The following is a 26166-nucleotide window of genomic DNA, read 5'->3' as shown; positions in this document are numbered from 1 at the left end:
GGAGGGGAGGGAGAGGGGGGGAGGTGGGGAGAGGGGAGAGGAGGAGGAGTGGGGGGAGAGGAGTGGGAGGGGGAGGGGGGAAGGAGTGGGAGAGAGGAGAGGGGAGAGGGAGGGAGGAGTGGGGAGGGGGAGGTTTGGGGAGAGAGTGGAGGGGGGGTTGGGGAGTGGGGGAGGGTGGGGGAGGGGGGGAGGGGGGGAGTGGAGTGGGGAGGGGGTGGGGAGAGGGGGAGGGTGGAGGAGGGGGGGGGGAGGAGAGTGGGGAGAGGGGAGGGTTGGGAGAGGGGAGTGGGAGAGGGTGGGGGAGAGGGAGGGAGTGGTTAGAGGAGGGGGGGAGAGGTGGGGAGGTGGGGAGGGGGGTGGGGGAGAGGGGGGGGAGTGGGGGAGGGGGAGAGGGGGGGGGAGGGGAGAGTGGGGAGGGGAGGAGGGGGGAGTGGGGAGAGGGGGAGGGGAGGAGAGGGGAGTGGGGAGAGTGGGGGGGGGGGGGGAGGGGAGAGGGGAGTGGGGAGAGTGAGGGGAGGGGAGGGGGGGGGGAGGGGAGAGGGAGGGGGGAGGGAAGGGGGAGGTGGGGAAGGTGGGGGGGAGGTGGGGGAGAGGGGGAGGGTGGGGGAGAGGGGGGAGGGAAGGGGAGTGGGCCCAGGCTTGTGGGGTCTAACCAGCAGGTGCATTTAGCAAAGGAACACAGAATAAGTTGTATTCAAAGCACCTGTATTGCACTGGAGTAACCAAATGTTTCCCTCCCATCACCCGCTTTCCTGGCAGAGTTCTTGCACACCGTTCTGAAGACTGAGGTGGTGGATGAAATCTATTCCAGTGTCCGTTTGGCGAACGAGAGTGACGTGGAGGTTCTGACAGAGAACCTGAGTGGCAAAGAAGCCTTACTCCTGGATTCCAGCATCCAGACCAACGCCAGGCTGTATTTCAGCACGGGTGGCTGGGCTGCTTTGTCAGCCACGCTGGAGGTACTGGGAGGTGAGTGAGCTTTCACACGAACAACAACAACAACTTGCATTTATATAGCGCCCCTCACACAGCGGAGCGTCCCCGAGCTCTTTACAATGTAGTTCCTTCTCCCACTTTATCATAGACAAACTTTTTCTCCTCCCCACCCCCCACCCAACATCCTCCCACCCCCAAGTTGGCACTCAAAATATATTGACTTGTAACCATCACCAGGGTCAGTTTGGCCGAATGTTATGATAATAATATAATAATAATCCTTGCACTTGATATAGTCTCTTATCCCTCCAAAAAAACAAAAACAATAATAAATTGGTCATTTTCAATCCACGACTGTTGGTGGGACATTGCTGTGCTCAATTGGCTGCCGCGTTTCACCCAAAATATGCGGTCAATTTCACTTTGCAGTCTATTCTGTGAAGCACTTTGAGACGTCGAGAAGATGTGAAAAGCGCGATATCAAATGCAAGGATTATTATTATTATCACGTCGTTGAGACGTCTCAAGCTGCTGCACAGGATGTACTGTAAAGTGTAGTGACTGTGTATTTTGCGGGCGAAATTTGGCAGCCAATTGCACGCGGCAGCGTCCCACAAACAGCCGTGGGTTGAGTGACTGGGTTTTCAACTCCCCTCTCGACTCTCTACCCCTCCTCGCTCCCTCCCTTCCCTCCCCTCACCTTGACCATTTCCCCCCAATGCTCGGGTCCTGACCCAACGGTTAAGCGCCTCGGGACGTCCTCACGACGTGAAAGGCGCTCTATAAATGCAATCTTGTTGTTGTTGTTTATTTTGGGGTGTGGCAAGCGCTGTGCTGTGTGGATGTAAATTTGTATTGTATTGTGTGGAGCAAAATTTTCAACAGGGTCACTTTTTCCCCTCCTAAGTTTCAGATTCGACGTCGGAATTAATGGTCATTAACCCGTACACACTGAACGCTGAAATTATGGATGAAGGTAAGGTGCAAATTTGTTCTAAAAACACCTCGAGGTGGAGAGAACTGCAGCAGATACGGGAAACTTGTGGCAACCCATAATGCTGAGTGTTAACACCACGAAAGCTTTAAACCATAAAAATGCTCGTGTCAACTATATATTTGTTTTCCAAATTGATTTTCTCCAGATATGCCTCTGGTTACAGTCAGTACTTGTTAACAGAACACCACATTGATTTTTGTTTGTTTGACAATGCAGTGGCAACATTCATGTCCATTTGAGAAGGAAGAGTTTAATTTAGGTTAATAAAGGTGATATTAACAGTTCCCCCGGGACAGGGAGGGTAAAATACCAGCCAGGGATTTGGGTCTTGGATCACTACCTGGAGTGATGGACTTGCTTATGTATATATGGTCTGCACAGGGTTTAGGTATCGTATCAGCCTGGCTGATTTGGTAGCGTTCTCGCTTCTGAGTCAGAAGTTTGAGATGTTCAGCCTATTGGAAGGATCCCGTAAAAATAAATGCAGATTGTAATGTTCTAAAATTACCCTCCTGAACCCTGAACCTAAAACAACAACAACAAAATTACATTTGTATAGCGCCTTTCACGTCGGGAGGATGTCCCAAGGTGCTGGACGGACAGAGTTTCAGACCCGCGCTGGGGGTCAGGGTGGGGGAGGGTGGAAGTTAGGGGGGGAAACAGGGAGATCAAAAGCATGGGCGAGTAGCAGGGTCTTGAGATGGGTCTTGAAGGTGGCGAGGCGGAGGGACTGCGGGATGCGGGAAAACCTTTGAACCCATGCCTTCTTGTCCTGCTGCGGATCTGACTATTAATAATAATAATTATTAACTATTAATAATAATAATAACAGATTAAGCATAACCGGGAGGTTATGCTTAATCTATACAAAACACTGGTTAGGTCTCAGCTGGAGTACTGCGTCCTGTTCTGGGCACCGTACCTCAAGAAGGATATTAAGGCACTGGAAAGGGTGCAGAGGAGATTCACGAGAATGATACCAGGAATGGGGAACCTTAGCTATGAGGACAGGCTGGAGAAGTTAGGACTTTTCCCATTAGAGCAGAGAAGGTTACGCAGGGACCTGATAAAGGTCTTCAAGATCATGAAAGGTTTCAACAGGCGAGATAGGGAAAAGCTGTTGCTGCTGGTAGGTGTGTCTGTGACTCATGGTCACAGTCTTAAGATATCTACCAAAAGAAGCAGAAAGGAGGTTAGAAGAAATGTTTTCACTCAGCAAATGGTTAGAATTTGGAATGATCCGCCCGAAAGGGCAGTGAAGTCCGATTCGATAACAGCTTTTAAGAGAGAACTGCATAGGTATCTGGGGAAGACGGGTTTGCAGGGTTATGGAGAGAAAGCTGGTGAGTCGAATTCAAGATCCTCATCCTCACCTACAAGGCCATTCACGGCCTCGCTCCCTCCTACCTCTCCGACCTACTATCCCCCTACCTACCTGCCCGTACCCTCCGTTCCTCTGGCTCTGGTCTGCTCCACATCCCCCGCCCCAACCGCCCTACCATCGGTGGTCGGGCCTTCAGCCTCTCAGCCCCGAGGCTCTGGAACTCCATCCCCCAGTACCTTCGCCGCTTCCTCCCTTTCCTCCTTCAATGCCGGTCTCAAGACCTTTCTCTTTGACCGAGCCTTCAGCTCCCCTCTCGACTCTCTTCCCCCTCCTCGCTCCCTCCCTTCCCTCCCCTCACTCTGACCATCTCTCTTCTGCTCAGGTCCTGACCCAACTGTGCAGCGCCTTGGGACGTCCTCCCGACGTGAAAGGCGCTCTATAAATGGAATCTTGTTGTTGTTGTTGAGTGGGGTAAATAAAAGTCAGTTGCTCTGTCAAAGAGCCGGCACAGACTCAATGGGCCGAATGGCCTCCTTCTGTGCCGTAACATTCTATGATTCTATGATAATAATAATTGTCCATGCATTTGGTATAGCACCTTATCACACTGAGACATCTTAAAGTAAGTTTTTTTTAAAAAAAAAGAAATATTATTTAATACAAAAACAGAAGTGGCTGGGAACACTCAGCAGGTCAGGCAGAAAGGAAAATGAGTCAACGTTTGGGGTCCACGACCCTTCGGCAGAACTGGGGTTGTTTTAAAGGCTAACAGAGATGGGGGTGTTGTGGGGCGAGGCAGGGCAAGGAAGACAAAGGAGAAAATGGGGAGAGGACAGGGGAGGATGGGTTAAACAGGTGTTAATGATGCAAAACAAAGGGGGGGAAGAATTGCAATAAAATAGGCCGACCAGTGAGAGAAAAGTTGTGTCTTAAGACCCAGATGATGTGGTCCCAGAAAAATACTGTTTGATGTTTGTTGCAGAACAAATTATCGTAGCCCACGTCCCCGCTCTGCTGCCCTCAGCTGACGACAAGAAGCGCAAGATTAAGTATCCCGTGACCAAAGGGGAGATCAGGAGACGCATCATTCCGCCCGAGAACATGTCAAAGACGGTCATCAAAAGTTACCTGCGGCTGAGGAGAGACAACCGGTTCGACATCCGGCAGCTCCTCGATCTCCCGGTGACCGGCTACGACCGGACTCTGCACACGTCCTTCACTCGGCTGTGCGAGGGAGAAGCCAAGACGCTGACGGAAAACTTTCACCAGCTCAATCTCGGCTACTTCCCCGTGGACGAGTGCGCCAACCGGATAGCAGAGCAGTCTGAGGCTTCCGAAATATTCACAGCGAGGCAAGTGGCCAGAAACTGTCAAAACCACCATTTACATTCACATGGCCGCTCTTACTCACGTCGGGAGGACGTCTCAAAGCGCGCTTCACACAACCGAATGGGAAGCTGAGGGCGGGGATGGTGGGTGGGGCTGGGGTTGGGGTGGGGGTAGGTGGCGGGAAGTGTAGGCGAAAAATGTGGTTAAAGCGGGAAAGAAGGGAGGGGACAAGGAGGAGAGACTGCGGGACGGGCTTCTAAAGAGCGGGGGCATTATGGCTGAAAGCGCGGCCACTGATCGGGCAGCGGACCTGAAGCAGGCCTGCGCCGAGTAGCCTATTTCCATGCGGTGTGACTCCGTATAAATCTATGTAACATCTGACTAGATCCTCTCGTTCGTTTTCAAATCCCTTCATGCCACCCGCACCTCCCTACCTCGCCGATCTGCTTACCCTCCCCTCACACATTCCACCACTCGCTGCCTCCGCCCGTCCAGCTCCGGCCTCCTATTTCTCCCTCGTCCCCACCTCCACCCGTCCACCGTCGTCGACTGTGCCTTCAGTCACCATGCACCGAACTGGAGCTCTCTCCCTCAATCTCTCCGCCTTGCCCCCTCCCTCCGAACCTTCAAATCCCACCTAAAGACCCCAGGACAGCGATAGACTCCGCCACTGCCAAACCCTCTGGGACGCTACCCCGTGTGAAGGGCGCTGTGTAAACGCAAGTTGTTGTTGTTGACGAGGCAGCGTTCCCCTCAATGCTGCCCTCGGCAGTGAGCCTGCAGTTATAATAATAATAATAATAATCCTTGCATTTGACACAGCGCCTTATCACGTCTTCGAGACGTCTCAAAGCGCTTCACAGAATATACTGTAAAGTGGATTGACTGCATATTTTGTGGGCAAAACGAGGCAGACAATTGCGCACAGCAGCGTCCCACAAACAGTCAGTCGTGGATTGAGTGATCAAATTATGATTATTTTTCTATTATTATTTTTATGGAGTTTTTTGGAACAGTTGTGTTCCAAGACCACATCATTAAAACTGTCCCAAAGACCTGAGCCACCAAATTCAGCAAATTCGCCCACAATATTTACAGTCAATTCACTTTACAGTATATTCTGTGAGGCACTTTTGAGATGTCTCAAAGACGTGATAAGGTGCTGTATCAAATGCAAGGATTATTATTGTTTTTTAAATGTTATGGTCCTAAGTATATTCTAGTGATAAAAAGATAAGATGGGAGAAGAACCATTATGAGCCGAAGCTCTGATTAACCTCTTTCTGTTTATTTTAGGAAGGTGGTTGAAGACCTTGACTCAATCCTGGACAGTTTTATGTGGCAGGAACATCCGTATAACTTAATCACTCATGGTTTCGGCCCTCAGAATATCAGGGTGGTTCTGGACTTGGTAAAACTACTCCTACGAGAATCTCTACGGAAAAGTGCGTCATGATAAATGGCTAACCAGACGGTGAATTTGGTAATTTTGTGTGGTGGGGCGCGGAGGGTTTAGAAAAAAAAGTAAGACTGGTCCATTGGGGAATGAACCTTACTGTTTATCACGATTCTGTGAGGACCTCGTGAAAACTCTAACCTACCTTCTTTCAGAAGCAGATTACCCCCGACATGCAGGTCCCATCCTTTCCCTTTGTTTCCCATCAATTCTCTTCATTCCCACCTTTCTTATTCCTTGTTCACCTTAACAATCGAGCGAGTTACATGTAAAGTTTTTGTAAGAATCCAGTATTTGCTGAACATCTTTTTAAAGTGAATCGATGTCCTTTTGTTCCCCTCTCTGAATGCTTTCTGTGGGACCCATATATATATACATATATACATGTGTGTGTGCATATATATTATACATCAGTTGAAGTTTTTATAGGGGAGAAATATTCCCAACAATGGAAAGGGCATTATACATGGCTTTTTATATTGTCGGTTGCAACTAATTGATGCACTTTGAAGTTGATGTTTTTAAGCTATAATGGACCTGACCAGCCAACTTATGAAGGTTAGGTCCTGTATAACAAACCTCGCCAATCTATTCCATATTGGGGTGGTACACAATGTAGTGTTGCAAACTCTAGTTGTGCTGTTGGAGAGTTCTAGGGAGCCTCTAGTGGCAGCCAGGGAGTACTGCAACTGGTGTCCAGTCTCGACACCTCAACACCGTTGATATGTCAAAGCCACATTGCATTTCCCCAACATTGCAACTAAACAGGGAATGACCCACCAACCCAGCGGAGGAGTTCAATTGCTGCCCGTGTTAGTATTGGTGGAGCAGGGTGTCCACGTTGCTGTGGAAGGCACCTCAAATGTTCCGAGGAGCTGCCTTTAATGCAGGGGCTTTGGGGATCATCTGATGAGAAGGATGTGAGAACTGTTACTATTGTGGTCATCCAAGAAGCGGGAAAGCTTACTAGACAGCGACATCAATGGCAAGCTGTGCGGTTTGAGCTGGTTAGACCCCAGCAGTTACCCCTCCGCACACTCTGGGATCCCCGCAAGCCTTGGCTTTTGCCAACGTGCGCCTAATACTTTTCGGAATTAGGTAAGCAGGATGCGTTCTCCCAGGGAGAGAGAGAATGCATTCCATTCCAACAATCTATCTCGGGGATTTCCATGTGTAGGTGGGATGCAGGGAATTCTCAACTTGGTTTCGAGACTCTTAAGCAACGGTGATGGATTTCCTCTTGTGTCAGACAAAAAAAAAAATCAGTGGAGTCGGGCGAGGGTGGGAGGGATGAGGTCACGGAGCCTGGTGCGCGAGAGTACTCGAGCTGCAGAGTTTGTGATGATCTGCAGTTTGTGAAGGAAAAGCTGGGAAGGCCGATGAGGAGGGAGTTTCTGTAACCGAACCTTGATGTGTCGAATGTGTGGGTGAGGGTTTTCCCCTCATCAGGTTGGGGATATAGCTTTTAGTTAGGTTAACGTTCAGCCAACTGGAGAGCTGTTGAATTGAGAAGATACAACCCATGCAGAATTATAAACCCTTTCTACTATCTGGGGCAAGATGTAGCTCAGTGGGCAAGATGGGCTTATTGGTCTCTGCCCACTCAGTGAAAGGTTCTTACAAAACACGTTCACCTACAAAATCACCGTCACTCCACTTTCCAACATACCTGTGAAGTGCTTTGAGACATCCTCCCAACGTGAAAGTCACTGCTTTAAATGTGGAGTCCCATAGCCTTGCTTCACACGCGGGAGGACACAGGTAGAGCGGAACCTTAGGCAAGTTTCCTTACTCCACACGACTCTGTTTACGCAGCAGTAAGTAGGAACCTGGCCGTTAATCGATTGATGGATCACTTTCCGGGGGTAATAATAATAATAATCCTTGCATTTGATATGGCGCCTTATCACGTCTTCAAGACACCTCAAACCTTCTCAGATTATACTGTTAAGTGGATTGACTCTATTTTGTGGGCAAAATGCATCAGCCAATTGTGCAGAACAGTGTCTCACAAACAGTTGTGGATTGAGCGAGCAAATTATTANTTTTTTGGAGGGATTATTACCCCAGGAAAGTGATCCGTCAATCGACTAACAAACGAGTTGTATTTACTGCTAGGTAAACTATTGTATTATAGAAAAACATTTTCAAAATGAATGAAAGATTTAAAAATTTGCCAAATTCTGGATATTCTGAAATTCATGGGGTTGGAATTTCTCCTTAGTTTTTCAAATAGACTTTGTGACAAAGAGGCACAATACATTTATTTTAACATTCTCTCGAAAGCAGAATTTTTTTTTCATTTTGTTTATCAATAATATTTCGCTCAAGAAAAAAGAATCCCTTCACAAAAAACTCACTCACTCAGTCCACAACTGTGGGACAGTGTGGTGCGCAATTGGCCGCTACACTCACTACACTTTACAGCATATCCAGGGAAGCGCTTTGAGACGTGATCAGGCGCTAAATCAAATTCAAGGATTATTTCCCCTCGAAAGCAAAACACTCAGGAACCCAGTGTACGGTACACAAGAGTTTCCAGTTCACACCAGCGAACATATACTGTACCTCCTACCGTCATCAATAAGCTCAATAATCAATAAGCTTCGAGCACGTAACACTGTGGGACCTGCCTTTGTTTCAGACTCACTACGTTCCAAACGCTACGCCTGGAAGGTTGCAAATTCCCACAGTAGCACGTTTTATCCTCTCATAAAACACGTGCAAACGCTGGTTTCCTGTAGCTGTCTGAATGTGAATACTGTATTCTGGATTTTTTAAAAAACAAAACAAAAACAAGAAGCTATATACATACACATTCGGTCCAGTACGCTGTGAATAAATATTTCAATCTTGTTATTTTTGTATTTTGTTTCAACGTCTGTGCTCGAACGCTACCGTACTCTTTTCAGCAGGTTAATGGGAATGTGTCAGCTCTCAGTGATGTTATGGCATTGTACTCGCTATATGTTAGTGTCTGTCGATTTGGTTTGTTCTGTTATAACGAAATCTGGGAACAACAGGTCAAAGTGTTATTAAAACCTATGTCAAAAGTAGAGCCTGTGCTGTGGGGTGAATGTATATTTTCCAACCCACGCTCCTTTTCTTTGGTTTTATTTATTCAACAACAACAACTTGCATTTATATAGTGCCCCCCTCATCCAGGATAGTGTCTCGGAGAGCTATTGATGCATTTCGTTCACTAGACTTTTTCTGCAATATTTTTGCACTTGTTAGTAAATGTTCTTTTTGTTGAGGGACTGGGACACCATTTTAGGCTTCGAAAAGTTCCACAAAGAGCCATGTGTTGAACACCCAATTAACTTGGGAGATTTTTGGCTAAGACACCAGGAGAAACTCCGCACTCTTTTTTTATTCACAAATTAGTGTCGTGGAGAATTTTATTTTTAAGCAGCCACCTGAAGAATAGGCACAACGCCACCTGAGTTTTAATGTCTGATCCAAAGGACGGCGTCTCCGATAAAGGCAGGAACCCCCGCAGCCCTGCCCTAGAATGGACCGTCAACCGAGACTGTGTGTTCAAAGTCAACCATCGCTGGAGACATTGGCCAGGGTAATATAAGGCAAACTGAGAAAGAAAACTCATGAATAAATAAAAGGTTTACGATACAGGGTATTCAGTTACTCTCAGGATATATCAATGTCCTCAAATCGCGTGAGTTTCATTATTACCATTGTTTTCCAAAATCGTCAGAATGCCTTGACAGTCTTACTACCAATCTGGGTGAGGGGGTAGATGGGAGGGTGATGGCCCAGTTGATTGAAATACTGTTTTGGGGGGATGTTTGCTTTTCATTCACAAAAAATCTCCAGTCACTATATTCAACAAAAATAACAACAAGAACTGTATTTATATAGTGCCCTTTACACGCAGTAGTGTCTTGGTTAAGATAAATAAATGCTCTCATGCTCACAGCTCAGTCAGGTTCACTTCATCTGATGGCAAAGTTAGTTCCAGTAGCATTAGACACACTTTACAGTATATCCTGTAAAGCACTTTTGAGATGTCTCAACGACATGCTAAGTCTCTATCAAATGCAAGGATTATTATATTAAAATTTGACGTTCAGCAGTGATTCCCTGTGAAATGCTTTGAGCCGTTTTGAATGGTCTTGGGAGTGTCTTTAAATGCAAGGATTACTATTACGTGTAAAGAAACACACCCTTGCAATCTTTCACAGTGACACCACTTTATATCCTGTAAAATGATGCTTTGAGACGTCTCAATGACCTTCTTCGGTTTCCCTTAATGAAATCTGGGATGCGCGAACATTTGAAGGCATCACAACGGAACGCAATCCTAAATGCCACTTGGTACTGACTTTGCAAACAGACCAACTGAACCACAGACTCCGCTGTGAGCTGTCAACATGAGAGCATTTATTTAAGCTTGCTTAAGTGAACCCTCAACCCTAACCCGGGAGACTTCACCTGGTACAGAGAGAGAAGCGTTTCCTTAAAGGGAGGGAGGGTGGACTTCAAACCTATCCATGTCCGGGATGGACAGTTTAGGTGTCAATCGACCGAGTTGCCTTGCCACTCTCCCCACCATTGGTAGCTCACCAAACTCCTCTCCACCCACTTGGGCTCCACAGGTTCTGACGGAAAGTTGAGAGAAAGTTTTTATTTTAGTTTCAATTTGTTTGGGAAATGAGATGGCTTGAAGGCTTCCGGGTGGCGAGGAAGCCTCGGTGGAGGGGAAAACAAGCCAAAGAGAGATGGCAGTCAATAAATCTGACCTGTGCGACAGCCTGATCATTTGGGTAAGTTTCTGACATTGGCTGCTGCTTACCTGTACAGGTGAGCTCCAGGCTTCCAGGTACACACTGGAACCAGGAGATCTCTCCCCCTCTCTATAAATATATATACACGAGATGCAACGCTTTAATTCTTTGTTCTGATCTTAACAAAACAGAGTTTGTCAGGAATCGAATGCCAGTCTTAAATCACCGTCAGCGGAAAGAAACCGGTGCTAATCTGATCTGGGCCTGAATTTGTGTTGCGGTGAATGTCGGTTTCTCTTTTACATATAATCAAAGTATCGTTTTTTTTTCCCCTTTGTTTTATTTGATATTTGTTAAAAAGTTTCTCGATTCTCCCGGATAAGCTTTTCGATAATAATACAAACACACACGGTTAATTTGTAATAGATAGTTCTTCCGGGGACTTCAAAACACCCAGCTCAGCGGTGCTCTCTGTCTTAATCTTACTGACAGGTGGGGCTATAAGCGACAGGTTGGATATAGTTGCAATGCCTTTGTTGAACCTGGGTCATGTTTGGGGGGACAGTGTGTGGGCAGCGCTGAAATGCATTTAGTTGGTAAATTATAATTTTTCGTGGATTCCTGTAACGTACGTGTGAGTCCTGTAGCTCAGTGGTTAGAGCACTCGCCTTCCAAGCGAGAAACCTGGGTTCATTTCCCGGCAGAGTAAAACCTCGGGCAAGTTTCCTTACTCCACGCAGAGCCTAATAATAATCCCTCCAAAAGAAAACAATAATAAATTGGTCATTTTCAATCCACGACTGTTTGTGGGACGCTGCTGCGCGCAATTGGCTGCCGCGTTTCGCCCATAAAATATAGTCCATTCACTTTACAGTTTATTCTGTGAAGCGCTTTGAGATGTGGAGAAGACGTGAAAAGCGCTATATCAAATTCAAGGATTATTATTATTATTATTGGTCAGAACGCTCGCCTCACAAGCGAGATGACCCTGGTTCGATTCCCGGGCAGGCCGAAACGTTAAGCAAGTTTCCTTACTCTACACACACAACTCTGTTTACCCAGCAGTAAATAGGAACCCGGTTATTAGTCGATTGGTAAATCACTTTTCTGGAGGTACTAATCCCTTCAGAAAAAATAATGATTCAGTGACTCAATCCACACTGCTGTGAGCAATTGGCTGCCATGTTTCGCCCACAATATATACAGTCAATTCACTTTACAGTGTATTCTGTGAGGCGCTTTGAGGCATCTCAACGACGTGATAAGCACTGCATCAAATGCAAGGATTATTATTGTATAATAACCTATTGCAGCATTTTTTAAAAAAACTATTTATTGCAAGCATTTTGATTGAAAATGATAGTTTGAGATACCGTGACTCAATAGAGGGAATGGTGATAGATTGCTGTTCAAGGAATTGTTTCACTTGGGAGAGAAACAAGCCATTTCTATGATTACATTTTTCTGTGCGTTCCATTCCTGTTTCTATTATTGGGGTTTAGAAAGCCATCCAATACATGAGACTAAGTTGTAATGAATTGCTTAAATCTTGAATCCAATTGAATTATTTTTGATATCTTTGAGTTTCGTTCTTTTTTAACAAAATACTTCAATAAAAACTTAACAAAAAGATTTTCCAATAAAAGGTGACTAAGGAGTGTCCCTGGGGACTGTAAGAGAGTTCAGGGGCTCAAATAACTTGGTAGGAGGAAATCTACAATGGTTTCTCCAGTAAGTGTAACCTAAGCTTAGCTTTTGATGTGACAGACAGGTGTGCAATGCACTCCGAGGATTTCTTGTTCTACTGTGGAACTCTGTTTTAAAATCAATAGCTGAAAGCACAGTGGAGTAACGAGCATGACAAAAAAAGGAGCAAAGGCATAAGGGCATAGTGTAAAGCTTTGATGCAAAATCACTCACAGCGCGAACATAAGAATTGCTAGACGAAAGAAGACCAAGGACCATCAAGTTGACCTTCCACCATCCTGGCAGTCGTTGTTAGTTTAGATATGTCGTTTGCATGTGACTGTCAGGATGTCGAGGAATACGTGATGGGAACTAATATTACTTATTGATACTTGCTGTAACCTTTACACCCTTTAAATGAATGCACCCATCCCTCCAGTGATTTTATGGATGCAAACTTGCTGGGATTGTAATAATAATAATCCTTGCATTTGATATAGCGGAGTCCTGTAGCTCAGTGGTTAGAGCACTCGCTTTGCAAGCGAGAGACCTGAGTTCAATTCCAGACAGAGGGCGAAACCTTGGGCAAGTTTCCTTACTCCACACAGAGCCTAATAATAATCCCTCCAAAACCAAAAAAATAATAAATTGGTCATTTTCAATCTACGACTGTTTGTGGGACATTGCTGTGTGCAATTGGCTGCCGCGTTCGCCCACAAATATACAGTCAATTCACTTTACAGTGTGTTCTGTGAAGCGCTTTGGGACGTCCTCCCGACGTGAAAAGCGCTATATCAAATGCAAGGATTATTATTATTATCACGTCTTCGAGATGTCACAAAGCGCTTCACAGAATATCATAGAATCATAGAATCGTACAGCACAAAAAGAGTCCATTTGACCCATCAAGTTTGTGACGGCTCTTTGAATAGAGCAATTAATGTCATTCCCACTCCCCAGCCCTTTCCCCGTAACCCTGCAAACTCGTCCTCCTCAAATACCCGTCCACCGCATTTTTAAAAGTAGTTATCAAATCGGCCTCGACCGCCCTTTCTGCGTTCCAGATTCGAACAACTCGCTGCATGAAAACATTTCTTCTCCCCTCCCCTCGGCTTCTTTTCGATACTACTTTGAATCTGTGACCTCGAGTCACCGACACACCCACCAGTGGGAACAGTTTTTCCCTTTCTAACCTATCAAATCCCCTCATGATTTTGAAGACCTCTATTAGGTCCTCGTAACCTTCTCTGCTCCAATGAGACTAATCCCGGCCTCTCCAGCCTTTCCTCATCATCACGGTCCCTCATTCCTGGTACCATCCTCGTAAATCTCCTCTGCGCCCTTTCCAATGCCTTAACATCCTTCCTATAGTGCGGTGCCCAGAACTGGGCGCAGTATTCTAACTGAGGCCTAACCAGTGTTTTATATCGGTTAATCATCACCTCCTGACTCTTGCCACCATCACTCCAACCTTAAAAAAACCCTCCCTTGATGCGTCGCAGCTATCAAGCTACCGGCCCATCTCCAACCTCCCCTTCCTATCCAAGGTCCTGGAACGAGTTGTCGCCTCCCAACTGCGCTCTTTCCTCTCCAACCATTCACTATTCGAACCCCTTCAATCGGGTTTCCGTGCTGCCCATAGCACAGAAACTGCCCTGGTCAAGGTCACCAATGACATCCTGACCATCTGTGACCAGGGCTCCCTCTGCCTCCTCGTCCTCCTCGACCTATCGGCAGCATTCGATACGGTTGATCACGCTATCCTACTCCACCGCTTGTCCTCCCACCTAAACCTTCAAGGCCCTGTCCTTGAGTGTCTCCTCAAATGGTTTTTCCTCCTTCCCCCGCACTGTCTCGTGCGGTGTCCCTCAAGGCTCTGTCCTCGGTCCTCTCCTCTTCACCCTCTATATGCTCCCCCTGTGGTGACATCATCCGCAGACATGGGATTCACTCCCACATGTATGCGGATGACACCCAACTCTACCTTTCCTCCTCTACCCTCAACTCCACGACCCCCGATGTCCTGACAGCTGTCTGTCCGACATCGAGTCCTGGACGAGAGACAACTTTCTTCAGCTCAACGTACGCAAAACTGAGGCCCTCCTGATTGGCTCACGTCAGCGCCTCCGCACCTCAGGCACTGATAGCATCAGCATCCAAGGCCGCACTCTCCACCTCTCAAAGCCATCAGGAACCTCGGGGTTCTGTTCGACCCTGAGCTGTCCTTTCTCCCCCATATCCGCGCCACAACTGGCACCGCCTTCCATCACCTCCGGAATGTCGCCAGACTACGGCACTACCTCACCCCTCACGCTGCTGAAACTCTGGTCCACGCCTTCATCACCTCAAGGCTGGACTATGGGAACTCTCTTCTCGCCGGCCTTCCCGGCCCTCCCTCCACACTGCAGGTCATTCAGAACTCTGCAGCTCGTGTACTGTCCCGCACCAGGGCTTCGGGACCACATCACTCCCACCCTCGCTCGCCTCCACTGGCTCCCCATCCCCCAGAGGATCGAATTCAAGATCCTCACCCTCACCTACAAGGCCATTCACGGCCTTGCTCCCTCCTACCTCTCCGACCTACTATCCCCCTACCTACCTGCCCGTACCCTCCGTTCCTCTGGCTCCGGTCTGCTCCATATCCCCCGCCCCAACCGCCCTACCATCGGTGGCCGGGCCTTCAGCCTCTCAGCCCCGAGGCTCTGGAACTCCATCCCCCAGTGCCTTCGCCGCCTCCTCCCTTTCCTCCTTCAAGGCCGGTCTCAAGACCTTTCTCTTTGACCGAGCCTTCAGCTCCCCTTTCGACTCTCTACCCCCTCCTCACTCCCTCCCTTCCCTCCCCTCACCCTGACCATTTCCCCCCCTGCTCGGGTCCTGACCCAACTGTACAGCGCCTTGGGACGTCCTCCCGACGTGAAAGGCGCTCAATAAGTGGAATCTTGTTGTTGTTGTTGTACTCTATGCCCCTATTTATAAAGCCCAGTATCCCATATGCCCTTTTTACAGCTGTATCTCCCTGTCCTGCACCTTTAAGGATTCATTTACCTGCACCCCCAGGTCTCTCTGTTCCTTCACCCCCTTAAGATTGTATTACCGCCTATATTGCCCCTCATTCTTTCTACCAAAATGCATTACATCGCATTTCTCCACATTGAAACTCACCTGCCACGTGTCGCCCATTTTACCTGTCTATGTCTTCCTGCAGTTGGCTCCTATCCTTCTCACTGTTTACCCCCTCCCTAACTTTGTGTTGTCCGCAACCTTGGAAATGGTACTTGCTATACCCAAGTCCAGATCATTTATGTATATTAAGGAGAGCAGTGCTCCCAATACCGATCCCTGGGGGACACCACTGTACACTTCCCTCCAGTCAGAAAAGCAGCCGTTCACCACAACTCTCTGCTCTCTGTCTCCCAGTCGGTTCTGGATCCGCTGCCACTGTCCCTTTTATACCATGGGCTTCTATCTTTCTTACAAGTCTTTCCTGTGGAACTTTGTCAAATGCCTTTTGAAAGTCCATATAAACTACATCAACTGCACTACCTTTATCCCCTCTCCATTATCTCATCAAAAAATTCTATTAGATTTGTTAGACAAGATTTGCCTTTAACAAATCGGTGCGGCTGTCCCTAATTAACCCATATTCTTCTAAGTGAAGATTTATTCTGTCCCGGATTATAGTCTCCAGGAGTTTCCCCACTACTGATGTTAGGCTGACTGGCCTGGAGTTCCCAGGTCTGTATTTCTGTCCCTTTTTGTACAGGGAGTCACATTGGCCACTCTCCAGTCCTCGGGCACCACTCCTGTGTCCAACAAAGATTGAAGAACTGTAGCCAAAGCCTCCGCTATTTGTACCCGTGCCTCCCATAGTAACCTCGGCTGCATCCCGTCCGGACCGGGCGACTTATCACTTTCAGCGCAGTCAACCTTTTCAGTACTTCCTCTCTGTTTATACTTATCCTATCCATTTCCTCTGCCCTCTCCTCTGATACTGCGGCATTTGATTCATCCACTTGTTTTGTGAAGACAGATGCAAAGTACTTATACATCAGCCATGCCCTCTACCTCCACAATAAGATTTCCCCCTTGGTCCTTAAATAGCCCCACCCTACCTTTGATTAGCCTTTTTTTCTTGATATGTTTGTAAAATATTTTAGAATTCCCTTTAATGTTACCCGCTAACCTTTTTACGTATAATCTTTTTCCCCTCTTATTTCCTTTTTCAAACCTCTTCTGCACTTAGTATATTCGATTTGGTTGTCTTCTATATTTTGGGTTTGATATTTGTCAACTCCTCCTTTTTCTACTCCACTCTAGGTACAATTACCTTCATCATCCATGGAGGTTTGGAAGCCCTACTTTTCCCTTTTGTGGGAATGTATTTATTCTGTCCCCGAGTTATCTCATTCTTGAAGACTTCCCACTGCTCTTTAACTGTTCTACCTGCGAATCTTTCTTTCCAGTCCACCTTGGCTAGGTCCCTTCTTAACTCACTGAAATTTGCCCTGTTCCAGTTGAATATCTTCACCTTAGATGGGTCCTTGTCTCTTTCCACGACTATAACCTTGATTAACATTGCCACCACCCCTCCTTTTTGTCCTTCCCTATCCCTCCTGAATACATTATAGCCAGGAATATTCAGCTCCCATTCCTGTCCTTGTTTGAGTCAAGTCTCTGTTACTGCTACTACATCGTATCCCCCTATGACCACTTGAGCTGCAGCTCACCAATCTTGTTTGCTAAACTCCGTGCATTTAAGCACATGCACTCCAAGACCGACTTGACCTGTTCTGCACTTCCCCCCTGTTTTTTTTTCTCCATTTTCTAGCTCTTCGTTTTTTGCATTCCCTTCCCCCCTCAAAACTAGTTTAAACCCTCCCCAACAGCATTAGATAGCCTGTCTGCAAGCACATTGGCCCCAGCCCTGTTTAGGTGCAACCCATCCATATGATACAGGTTCCACCTGCCCCAGAACTGGTCCCAATGACCCAGAAACCTGAAACCCTCTTTTCTGGACCATTTCTCCAGCCAAGCATTTATATGCTTGATCCTGCCATTATGGTACTTATTTGCCCGAAGCACAGGGAGTAATCCAGAGATCACCATCTTGGTTGTTCGATTCTTTAGTATGTTCCCCAGCTTTTGATATTGACCCTGTAAAGTCTCAGCCCTTTTTTTTTACCAATATCATGGATCCCAACTTGGACCACCACTTCTGGATGTTCTCCTTCCCCCTGAAGAATTTTATCCACCTTTCTGCGATGTATAAGGGAGGCAGCATACCATCCTTGACTCCCGTCTTCTGTTACAGAAATGTCAGTCTATAGCTCTCACTGTTGTATCCCCTATGACAACAGCATTGCTCCTGTTACCTACGTCTCCCTGTTCCACCAATTGGTTTATACTGTCCTCCCTGGAGATATCAACACTCGCAATGTTCAGTACAGAGTACCGATTTGAGAGTGCTACACTATTGGGGGCATTCTGTCCAGCCCGTCTCCTCTTCCTACCATGCTGGACAGTCACCCAGTCATTTTCCGTCTGAACCCTCGGTGTATGGGGTGACCACCTCTTGAGGTGTCTGGTCCATCAAATACTCACATCTGTTGATCAAGTTTGAAGTCCAAGGCTCCATCACCCCTCTCTCAGGGGTCCCATTATCTGCAGGACTGATGAAACCATCCTGTCCCTGAGCATTAACCAGATGCAAATATACTGTAGAGTAGATTCACTGTATGCTTTATGGGTGAAACGGCAGCCAATTGCGCACAGCAGTGTCCCACAAACAGTCGTGGATTGAGTAACTAAATTATTAATTAATTATATTAAATGTAATTTTGTTGTTTAAGAACACACTGAATTGTGGAAAATTCTTAAATTCCAAAGCCATTTTTGTACGGCTTCCAGATCCCCACCACCAGATCAGGTGCGGATTCCTGACTGTCCAACCCTTTGGGACGTCCTCCTGACATGAACGCTGTACAAATGTAATTTGTTGTTGTCGTTTGTTTGCAGCTGCAGACGTTCCATGTCTCGGCACCCTGTGAAAATGTCCAGGATTTGATCAGGAACAGCGCCATGGCTCAGGTCCTGAACCAAGTGTAAGTCTTCCTGATGTCCTTCCGCAAATCTCTGCTGTTTGGAACCAGAGGTGAAATTCTCTTTACACTGTATTCTCAATCTTGGTAAGATTGTGATCACAAGATGGGTTCAGATGGAGAAGGCCCTTCGACCCATCTGATCTCATCCTTCAACGACACCTCACCATACTGTTCCCCATCACAGCATCATCAAGCTGCTTTTAAACGAGTCTCAGTGTCCCACCCTTCCACAACCGTGTTCTAGTCACTAAATATTCCTAAAAACAAAACCAGAAGTCGCTGGGAACACTCAGCAGGTCAGGCAGCATCTATGGAGAAAGGAAAGTGAGTCAACATTTTGGGTCTACAGTGAGAACATCGACTTCTGTTTCTGTTTTCAGATTTCCAGCATCTGCAGTATTTTGTGTTATTGTTTTACTAAATACTTCCTGGTGTCTGTCCTGAAATTGCCCTTTGCAACTCTAAACTTGGGTCCTCATGTTCTATTGACTCAGTGTATCTGAAAGTATTGTTCTGGGTTTACCTTCAAACCCGTTTAAAATTTTATACATCTCCATAAGGTCCTCTGTGAGTATAACTCACCTGTTAAACATGCATTGGCTCAGTAGAATTATAAAATCCTACAGCATGGAAGGAGGCCCATCGTGCCTGTGCCTGCTCTTTGAAAGAGCTACCCAACTAATCCCACTCTCCCGCTCTTACCCCAAAGTGTGTAACATATATAATATAATAATATATAATATATAACATAATCATGTCCTCCTCTTGGTCCTCTTGTCTCTCTGCTGTGTTTTGTAACAAACCCTTTTTATCCTTTTTTCTAAGAACTAAGAATAACCAGATTCCAGATGAAGGTTGAGTTTTAGAATCATAGAATATTACAGCACAGAAGGAGGCCATTCAGCCCATCGTGCCTGTGCTGGCTCTTTGAAAGAGCTGCCCAATCAGTTCTTCAGCAAATTCTTCCTTTTCAAATACTTTCCAATTCCCTTTTGAAAGTTCTTATTGAGTCTGTTCTTTTTGTCAATTACCTTACATCTATGTGCTCTGGTTATCGACCTTTAAGAGTTTAAGACTTCTCAAAAAATGTTCACCGGCTTAAATCTTCAAGCGATGTTCCTGTCGATGGCCTTTAGGAAGGGATCCCCTCCTGGTGTGTAATCTGCTGGCCTGTTTTCCTTGTCTCTTACAGAGACTCCTCCTGGTTTGATGACTCATGGTTAAGCCGCATTAAAGACGATGTGGGAGACAATTCCAGGTTGAAGGTACCGTGTCTGAATGGGCATAGCCCGACTTGGCCCTTTGCGTTTGTGTGACTGTTAGTGTTATTGTGGTAAAAAAGTACAGTGGATTCCATACAATCCCACCATCGGAGACTTTGAGCTTACAGATTTGGCCGCAGTGACTCTGCAATACAGCGCTTGGGGAATCACTGTGTTGTCGGAGGTGCTATCCTTTGCATAAGACATTAAACCGAGGTCCTGTCTGCGCCTGTTCAGATTTCCACTCCGCTATTGGAAGAGAAAGGAGTCTCTGTCGGTGTCCTGGCTGACAATTCTCCCCCCTACCCCCAGATAAATCTGGTCATTCACTTCATGGCTGTCTGTGAGATATTCCTTTGTGAAAACTGGCTGCTGCGTTTGACTAAAAAATACACAGACACTGGGCATCCTGTCACGTAATTGTTAGAGCACTCGCCTCACAAGCGAGAAGGATCCAGGTTCCATTCCCGGGCCGAGCAAATGTTAGGCTAGTTTCCTTACTCCACACGCCATTGTTTTCCTAGCAGTAAGTAGGAACCTGGTTGTTAATTGACTGACAGATCGTTTTCCGGTTGTAATAATCCCTTCAACAAAAATTTTAATTAATAAGAATTTGGTCACTCAATCCATGACTGTTTGTGGGACGCTACTCTGCGCAATTGGCATTTTGCCCACAAAATACACAGTAAATTCACTTTACAGTATATTCTCTGAGGTGCTTTGAGACTTCTCAATGTTGTAATAAGGCGCTGTATCAAATGCAAGGATCATTATTATCTCCTTGGCGTATGGTAGAGTTTGGAAATCTAAAACTATTGGCACACACTGTGTCGTAAACTCTTCCGTTTGTGTTCACTCTTCTCCACACAGATGAGCAACCTGAAGAAGATTCTCCAGATGGTTCTGGATTATTACCAGGAGGTAAGAACAAGTCTTTATTTGTTTTGCTGAAGAACAATATTTGCTTTGCACAAGACGTTAACCAGAGGCCCCTTCTGAGTTTGTTCAGGTGGGCATTATAGATTCCACAGTACTACCTGAAAAGAGAAGGGAGTTTCTCTCTCCCAAAGATAGTGGCCAACAATCCCCCACATAAAATTGGCCATTCACCTCATAGCTGTGTGTGGGAAACTGCTGTCCACAAATTGGCTGCCTCTTTTGTCCACAAAATGCAGTTACTACACTTTGCAATATATCCTGTAATTACTTTGAGATGTTCTTCCAACATGAAAGGCACAACAATAAATGTAAGGATTACCACAACAACAACTTGCATTTATATCCAGTAAACCTCACGTAAGGCGTATCAGTTGGGACCATACGTTGAATTTGACTTATGCAAAAGTATGAGTTATGTGAAATTTGTAAATAAAAGAAACTCAATGGGCATTGGGCAGCGTGTGCCATAGGCAATCATACAAATTATACAGAGCAGTAGTGCCTTCACGTCAGGAAGATGTCCCAAGGCGCTGGACATTCAAGGGTTTGCACACGAGCGAGTCCAACTTCCTGGACTTCACCATTGAGTTGAAGGTGTGCATGTGAGCGGTACTGCATACAACAACAACAACAAATCACACTTGTGCAACTCCCTCCACGTCGGAAAGACGTCCCAGAGGCCAGATTTTGGATCTGAGCTGGGAGATGGGGTCAGGAGCGATGTAGGGCAGGTGGGGTTGGGGGTGGGAAGGTGGTCGAAGGCGCAGTCGAAGAGGAAGGTCTTTAGATAGGACTTGAAGGAGGCAAGAGAGGGGATGAGGCGGAGGGATTGCGGGATAGAGTTCCAGAGTACGGCGGGCGGCAGAGATGTATGTCCTCTGCTAACCTTGTGATAGTTCCGCTGGAAGGCCTCTTGTTTGGGTATCGACAACCTTCCCGTGTGTAGGTCGTTAGTAAGCGACGGCTGTTTACAGGTTCTGAGCCTCCAGATCACGGACTTTCCCCTCCCGGATCTGAACACCCTGGTCGAGCAATCAGACCCACTGGAGCTGGGCCGGTTACTGCAACTGATCCTGGGTTGTGCTGTGAACTGCGAGAGGAAACAGGGTGAGTCTCTGCGGCCACACAGTTTCGGTTCCCTAAGCCTTGGCTCTTGGCTAACCTGTGCCTGATACACTCCGGAATAAGGTAAGCATGGTGTGTCCCTCCAGCGGGAGAGAGAGAGAAAGCGGATTCCATTCCAACAATCTGTGGGATGCATGGAATTCTCAGTTTGAATACTCTTAAGCACGGCATTTCTGCACGTGTCAGACGCCCAACAGGCCAAAACTATATATTTTTATCATTTATATCATAGGCGACTTTGTATATTTAATACATAAGGGAGTTTCTATATTTAATACATATATGGGATTGTATATTTGGTGTATAACATGTGTTTTCTCACTAAAAATACTAAATATTCCATATAAGGAATTTACGAAGACGAGCAAGTACAGTGTTTGAATTTTGCGTGAAACATTTCTTTTTACTAAAATTAAAAATCTGTTTCCATCGCAGAGCATATCGAGACGATAATGACCCTGGAAGAATCTGTACAGCATAATGTGATGACAGCCATTCAAGAGGCAAGGCAGCTTTATTTTGCTCACACAAACCAGACGGAGTCTAAATACAATTACAACCAAATCAGCTTATATTTATATAACGCCCTTCACACGGGGTTGCGCCCTGGGGCACTTGACAGTGTCGGAGTCTGACCGTGAGCCGGGGGAGAGAGAGAGGGAGCAGGTGACCGTAAGCACAATCAAGAAGGAAGTCTTTAGGCAGGATTTGAAATTGGGGAGGGTTGGGGGCAAGGTAGAGGGATTGAGGGAGAGAGTGACAGAGTTTCGAGGCATAGTGGCCGAAGGCACGGCCACCGATGGTGGACAAGGGACAAACTGGAGGCAGCCGAGTCGGAGAGGGGTAGGGAAGTGGGAGGGAATTAAGTGATTTGAAGACGAGCGAGAGGATCTTGAAATCGATCCAGTGTGGCGGCTCATGAACTCAGATCCCGCATTATAACAGTGGGTGGTGGGGTGGGGGCGCGCGGCTAAAATAATGACCTGCCAGTCAACGCTTCCAAGTCAACGAGTCGCCGCTGACAGCACTTCCTGTGAGCTGCCTGTGCGCAGCAGCAAGTCAGCAGCTAGAGCATGTTCGCCTGGCTTGCAGCGAGCCAGTACTACACCACCAGCGCACCACGGTGTGACGAGCTACAGGACTTGTTCACGAGTTGATACTTAGTCAATCCGCGACTGTTTGTGGGACGCTGCTGTGCACAATTGGCTGCTGTGTTTCGCCCACAAAATACACAGTCAATTCACTTTACAGTATATTCTGTGAAGCGTTTTTGAGACGTCTCAATGACGTGATAAGGCGCTGTATGAAATGCAAGATTTATTATTATTGCTATTATTGCCCTGTAGGGTAGAATCTTGTCGTACAATAGTTATTGATGCAGCTTTTCAGAATAGCATTGGTGAAGAGATGGGACAATGCAAGCTTTATGCCTTCTCACTTAGGCTGGGGGCACAAGATCCAAACAGTTACTAAATAATATATTCTTTAATTTCCCACTGCAGCTCATGAGCAAAGAATTGACAGTCGCGATTGGAACTGAAGTGTCTGCGGACTCAGAACAACAGGTAAAGAGATGGGTAGCAGACTAAGGACAAGTGGCTTTAATTATTATTATTATTATTATTATTAAACACTGAATATAACAAGTACAACTGCACAATAGAAACTGCACAATCATTATCTGAAAGCACATGAGTTACATAGAACTATCCCATATATTCGGACCAACTAGTCCGTGCCGGAATTTATAAACTTCATGAGCTCCCACCTCTCCTATTCCTCTCTCCTCCACCCCTCTATTCCCTTCTCCTCGTGTCTGCATCAAGTTTTCTCTTAAATACATTGAGGCTCCTAAACTATTAGACATAATTCCTGCTGATTTTTGACAAGTGCTTCCTCCTTACAAGGAATGTCAAGTGGATATCAAGATTGATTTTTAATATTGCAGCTTCGAAGAGCACTTGATGATCTCAGTGAGGCTGTGAGGGAGAAGGACGAGCTGACTCAGCGATGTAATGAACTAGATATTCAGGTCAGTCCATGTTAATCCAACGTCTTCCACATGGGCTCCTCCTGTATGAATCACTAGGTCTGGGTGAGGTGCTTCAGATGCATTTTGTCCTTCCAACATTCACAACATTCACCAACAACAACAAATTACATTTACACAGCGTCTTTCACGTCGGGAGGATGTCCCAAGGCGCTGGACAGTCAGGGATCCTCACCTGAGCTGGGAGAACGGAATCAGGAGGGGTGGAGGGCAGTGAGGGTAGGGTAGGAGGGTGGTCAAAGGCATGGTGGAAGAGGAAGGTCTTAACATGGACTTTGTAGGAAACAAGTGAGAGGGTGAGGTGATGGGACTATGGGATGGAGTTTCAAAGGGATAATAATCCTCAAAAGGGCTTCACTGGATTTACTGAAAAATGCTGGAAAGTGCGCAAGGAACCAAATATCCCTCTTCATGTTGGACACTCTGTTTGTCTGTTTGTTGCATCCAACCCAAAGTCATCCTCTGTCTTGGTCAGAATTGTTGGGTGTAGCTTCATTTTCTTGAGGCGATATTTTGTTTGGTTTCAGTTATTTTTCCCCAGGTGGGCGTGTATGTGGTGGGCAAGTGTCTATGTTTCTCAGTGAGGATAATAGACCCATGTTGGCAGAAACTCTCTCAGAGCTAGGCTGGTTCCCAGAGTCCTGGTGATGCATAGCTTGGGGGTCGGAGGTGTGGGGACAGGGATGTCTCCAACCCAACCCACCCCCAATCCTTGATGGTCTTCAAGAATAAATTATCACACAGCGTAGTGGATCTGGAACTCTCTCTCTCCTCCAAAATGATGTGGATGTTGGATCCATTTACATTTTCAAGACATAAGGCGGATAGATTTGTGTTAGCTAAGGGTATCAAGGGATATGGGGCAAAGACAGTGAATTGGAGTTGAAGTACAGATCAGCCACAATCTTATAGAATGTCAGAACAGGCTCGAGGGGCTAAATGGCCTCCTCCTGTTCCCAAGTGAAACAACAATGAATCTCAGGGGTTGCAGATGGGGAAATTAATTTTGAAACCAAGGTAAGTAGCGCGGGGTTGGAAAGATGACGATGTCATTCTCGGTGACCTGCTTATTATTTTGGGATATGAATGCCTCTTTTATTGTTGCAGGTGGGTTTGCTGAAGTCCCACAAGGGAAAGTGTCTCGTTTCATTTGTGCTTTCTGCCCACAGCCCAGCCCACCAACCCCCACCCCCCACATAAACACTCGTGATCTGTGTTGACTTCACAAGCTGCACCTGACTAAATAAAACTCTCGCAAAATTGAGCCTAATTTCACACCCATGGGATTTGAACTCAAAATATTTTTGCTCCTCATTTCGAGCATCTAAATTTCAGCTGCGCTAATGGAAGCCATGATACAGCCAAAGACGGCTTTACTGAGTGTGAACTTGCTATAGAATCTCGTTAATATTTAGAAACTGGCAGTGCTAAAAGAGACATTGCTTTTGCGACATAAAGAGTCACTACACTCAACGTGATAACCTTGAAAGCACTTGAGACATTACCGGCTTTGTACAAATACAAAGATTATAAGAGTATTAGTTAAAATAGCAAGCTGTGCACAAACTAAAACATAGACATCCATTGATTTATTCAAGATAATTGGCAAAAGAACCAGTGGGAAGATGAAGTAAATTTTTTTTTTACGCAGTGAGCTGTTACGGTCTGGAACGCACTGCCTGAAAGGCTGGTGGAAACAGGTTCAATCATGAGTTTCAAAGAGGAATTGGATATTTACTTCAAAAGAACAAAAATTGAAAGGTTTTGGGGAAAGAGTGGGAAGTGGGACGAGATGGGTAGCTCTTTTCGAAGAGCCAGCACAGGAACGATGGGCCAAGGCACTGTAAGATTCAATGGTTCTATGATTTAAGGACGAGATCAAGATCAGGTTTGAATTATCTCACTTGGAAACTAGAATGGAGCGAAATTATCAGGAAAATATTGTTTTGAAGGAATGACGCATAAGATGTTCATACTATATGATATAGCATGTGTTATACATGTTTCCATATGATATTGTGCCATTTCATGTCAGGAGGACATCTTAAAATGTTTCACAGGATTTACTCTAAATTGTAGTGACTGTTTATTTTATTTGCACACACCAATAGCCATGCAATGAATGACATTTTTTAATCGGGGGCTGTTGGCCTGGAGCTAGGACAGAGAAACTCCCTTTTTTTCAAATACAAACAACAACAAATTGCATTTACTCA

General features: G+C 46.1%; 2 protein-coding genes and 1 non-coding gene across 3 annotated transcripts in view; all 3 read left to right on the top strand.

Moving 5' to 3' along the window:
• Positions 1-6296, top strand: part of LOC103185275 — a 14125-nt gene extending 7829 nt beyond the window's left edge. Inside the window, exons 5-6 of the mRNA XM_042334928.1 lie at positions 4240-4609; positions 5883-6296. Coding sequence (XP_042190862.1) covers positions 4240-4609; positions 5883-6042 — 530 coding nt within the window. The 3' untranslated portion in view covers positions 6043-6296. The remainder of the gene's footprint in view (positions 1-4239; positions 4610-5882) is intronic.
• Positions 6297-10652: 4356 nt separating this feature from the next.
• Positions 10653-26166, top strand: part of hook1 (hook microtubule-tethering protein 1) — a 34543-nt gene continuing 19029 nt past the window's right edge. Inside the window, exons 1-8 of the mRNA XM_007903686.2 lie at positions 10653-10826; positions 18489-18574; positions 19767-19839; positions 20707-20757; positions 21750-21882; positions 22336-22403; positions 23403-23465; positions 23849-23932. Coding sequence (XP_007901877.2) covers positions 10782-10826; positions 18489-18574; positions 19767-19839; positions 20707-20757; positions 21750-21882; positions 22336-22403; positions 23403-23465; positions 23849-23932 — 603 coding nt within the window. The 5' untranslated portion in view covers positions 10653-10781. The remainder of the gene's footprint in view (positions 10827-18488; positions 18575-19766; positions 19840-20706; positions 20758-21749; positions 21883-22335; positions 22404-23402; positions 23466-23848; positions 23933-26166) is intronic.
• Positions 11425-11496, top strand: trnag-ucc. Its single transcript has one exon. It is a non-coding gene; the product is annotated as a tRNA-Gly (tRNA).

The sequence above is a fragment of the Callorhinchus milii genome, unplaced genomic scaffold (assembly GCF_018977255.1).
Source record: "Callorhinchus milii isolate IMCB2004 unplaced genomic scaffold, IMCB_Cmil_1.0 Scaffold5, whole genome shotgun sequence".
In the NCBI taxonomy this organism is placed as follows: Eukaryota; Metazoa; Chordata; class Chondrichthyes; order Chimaeriformes; family Callorhinchidae; genus Callorhinchus; species Callorhinchus milii.
The sequence above is the reverse complement of the archived record's forward strand: the minus strand, read 5'-3'. Positions and strand labels throughout refer to the sequence as shown.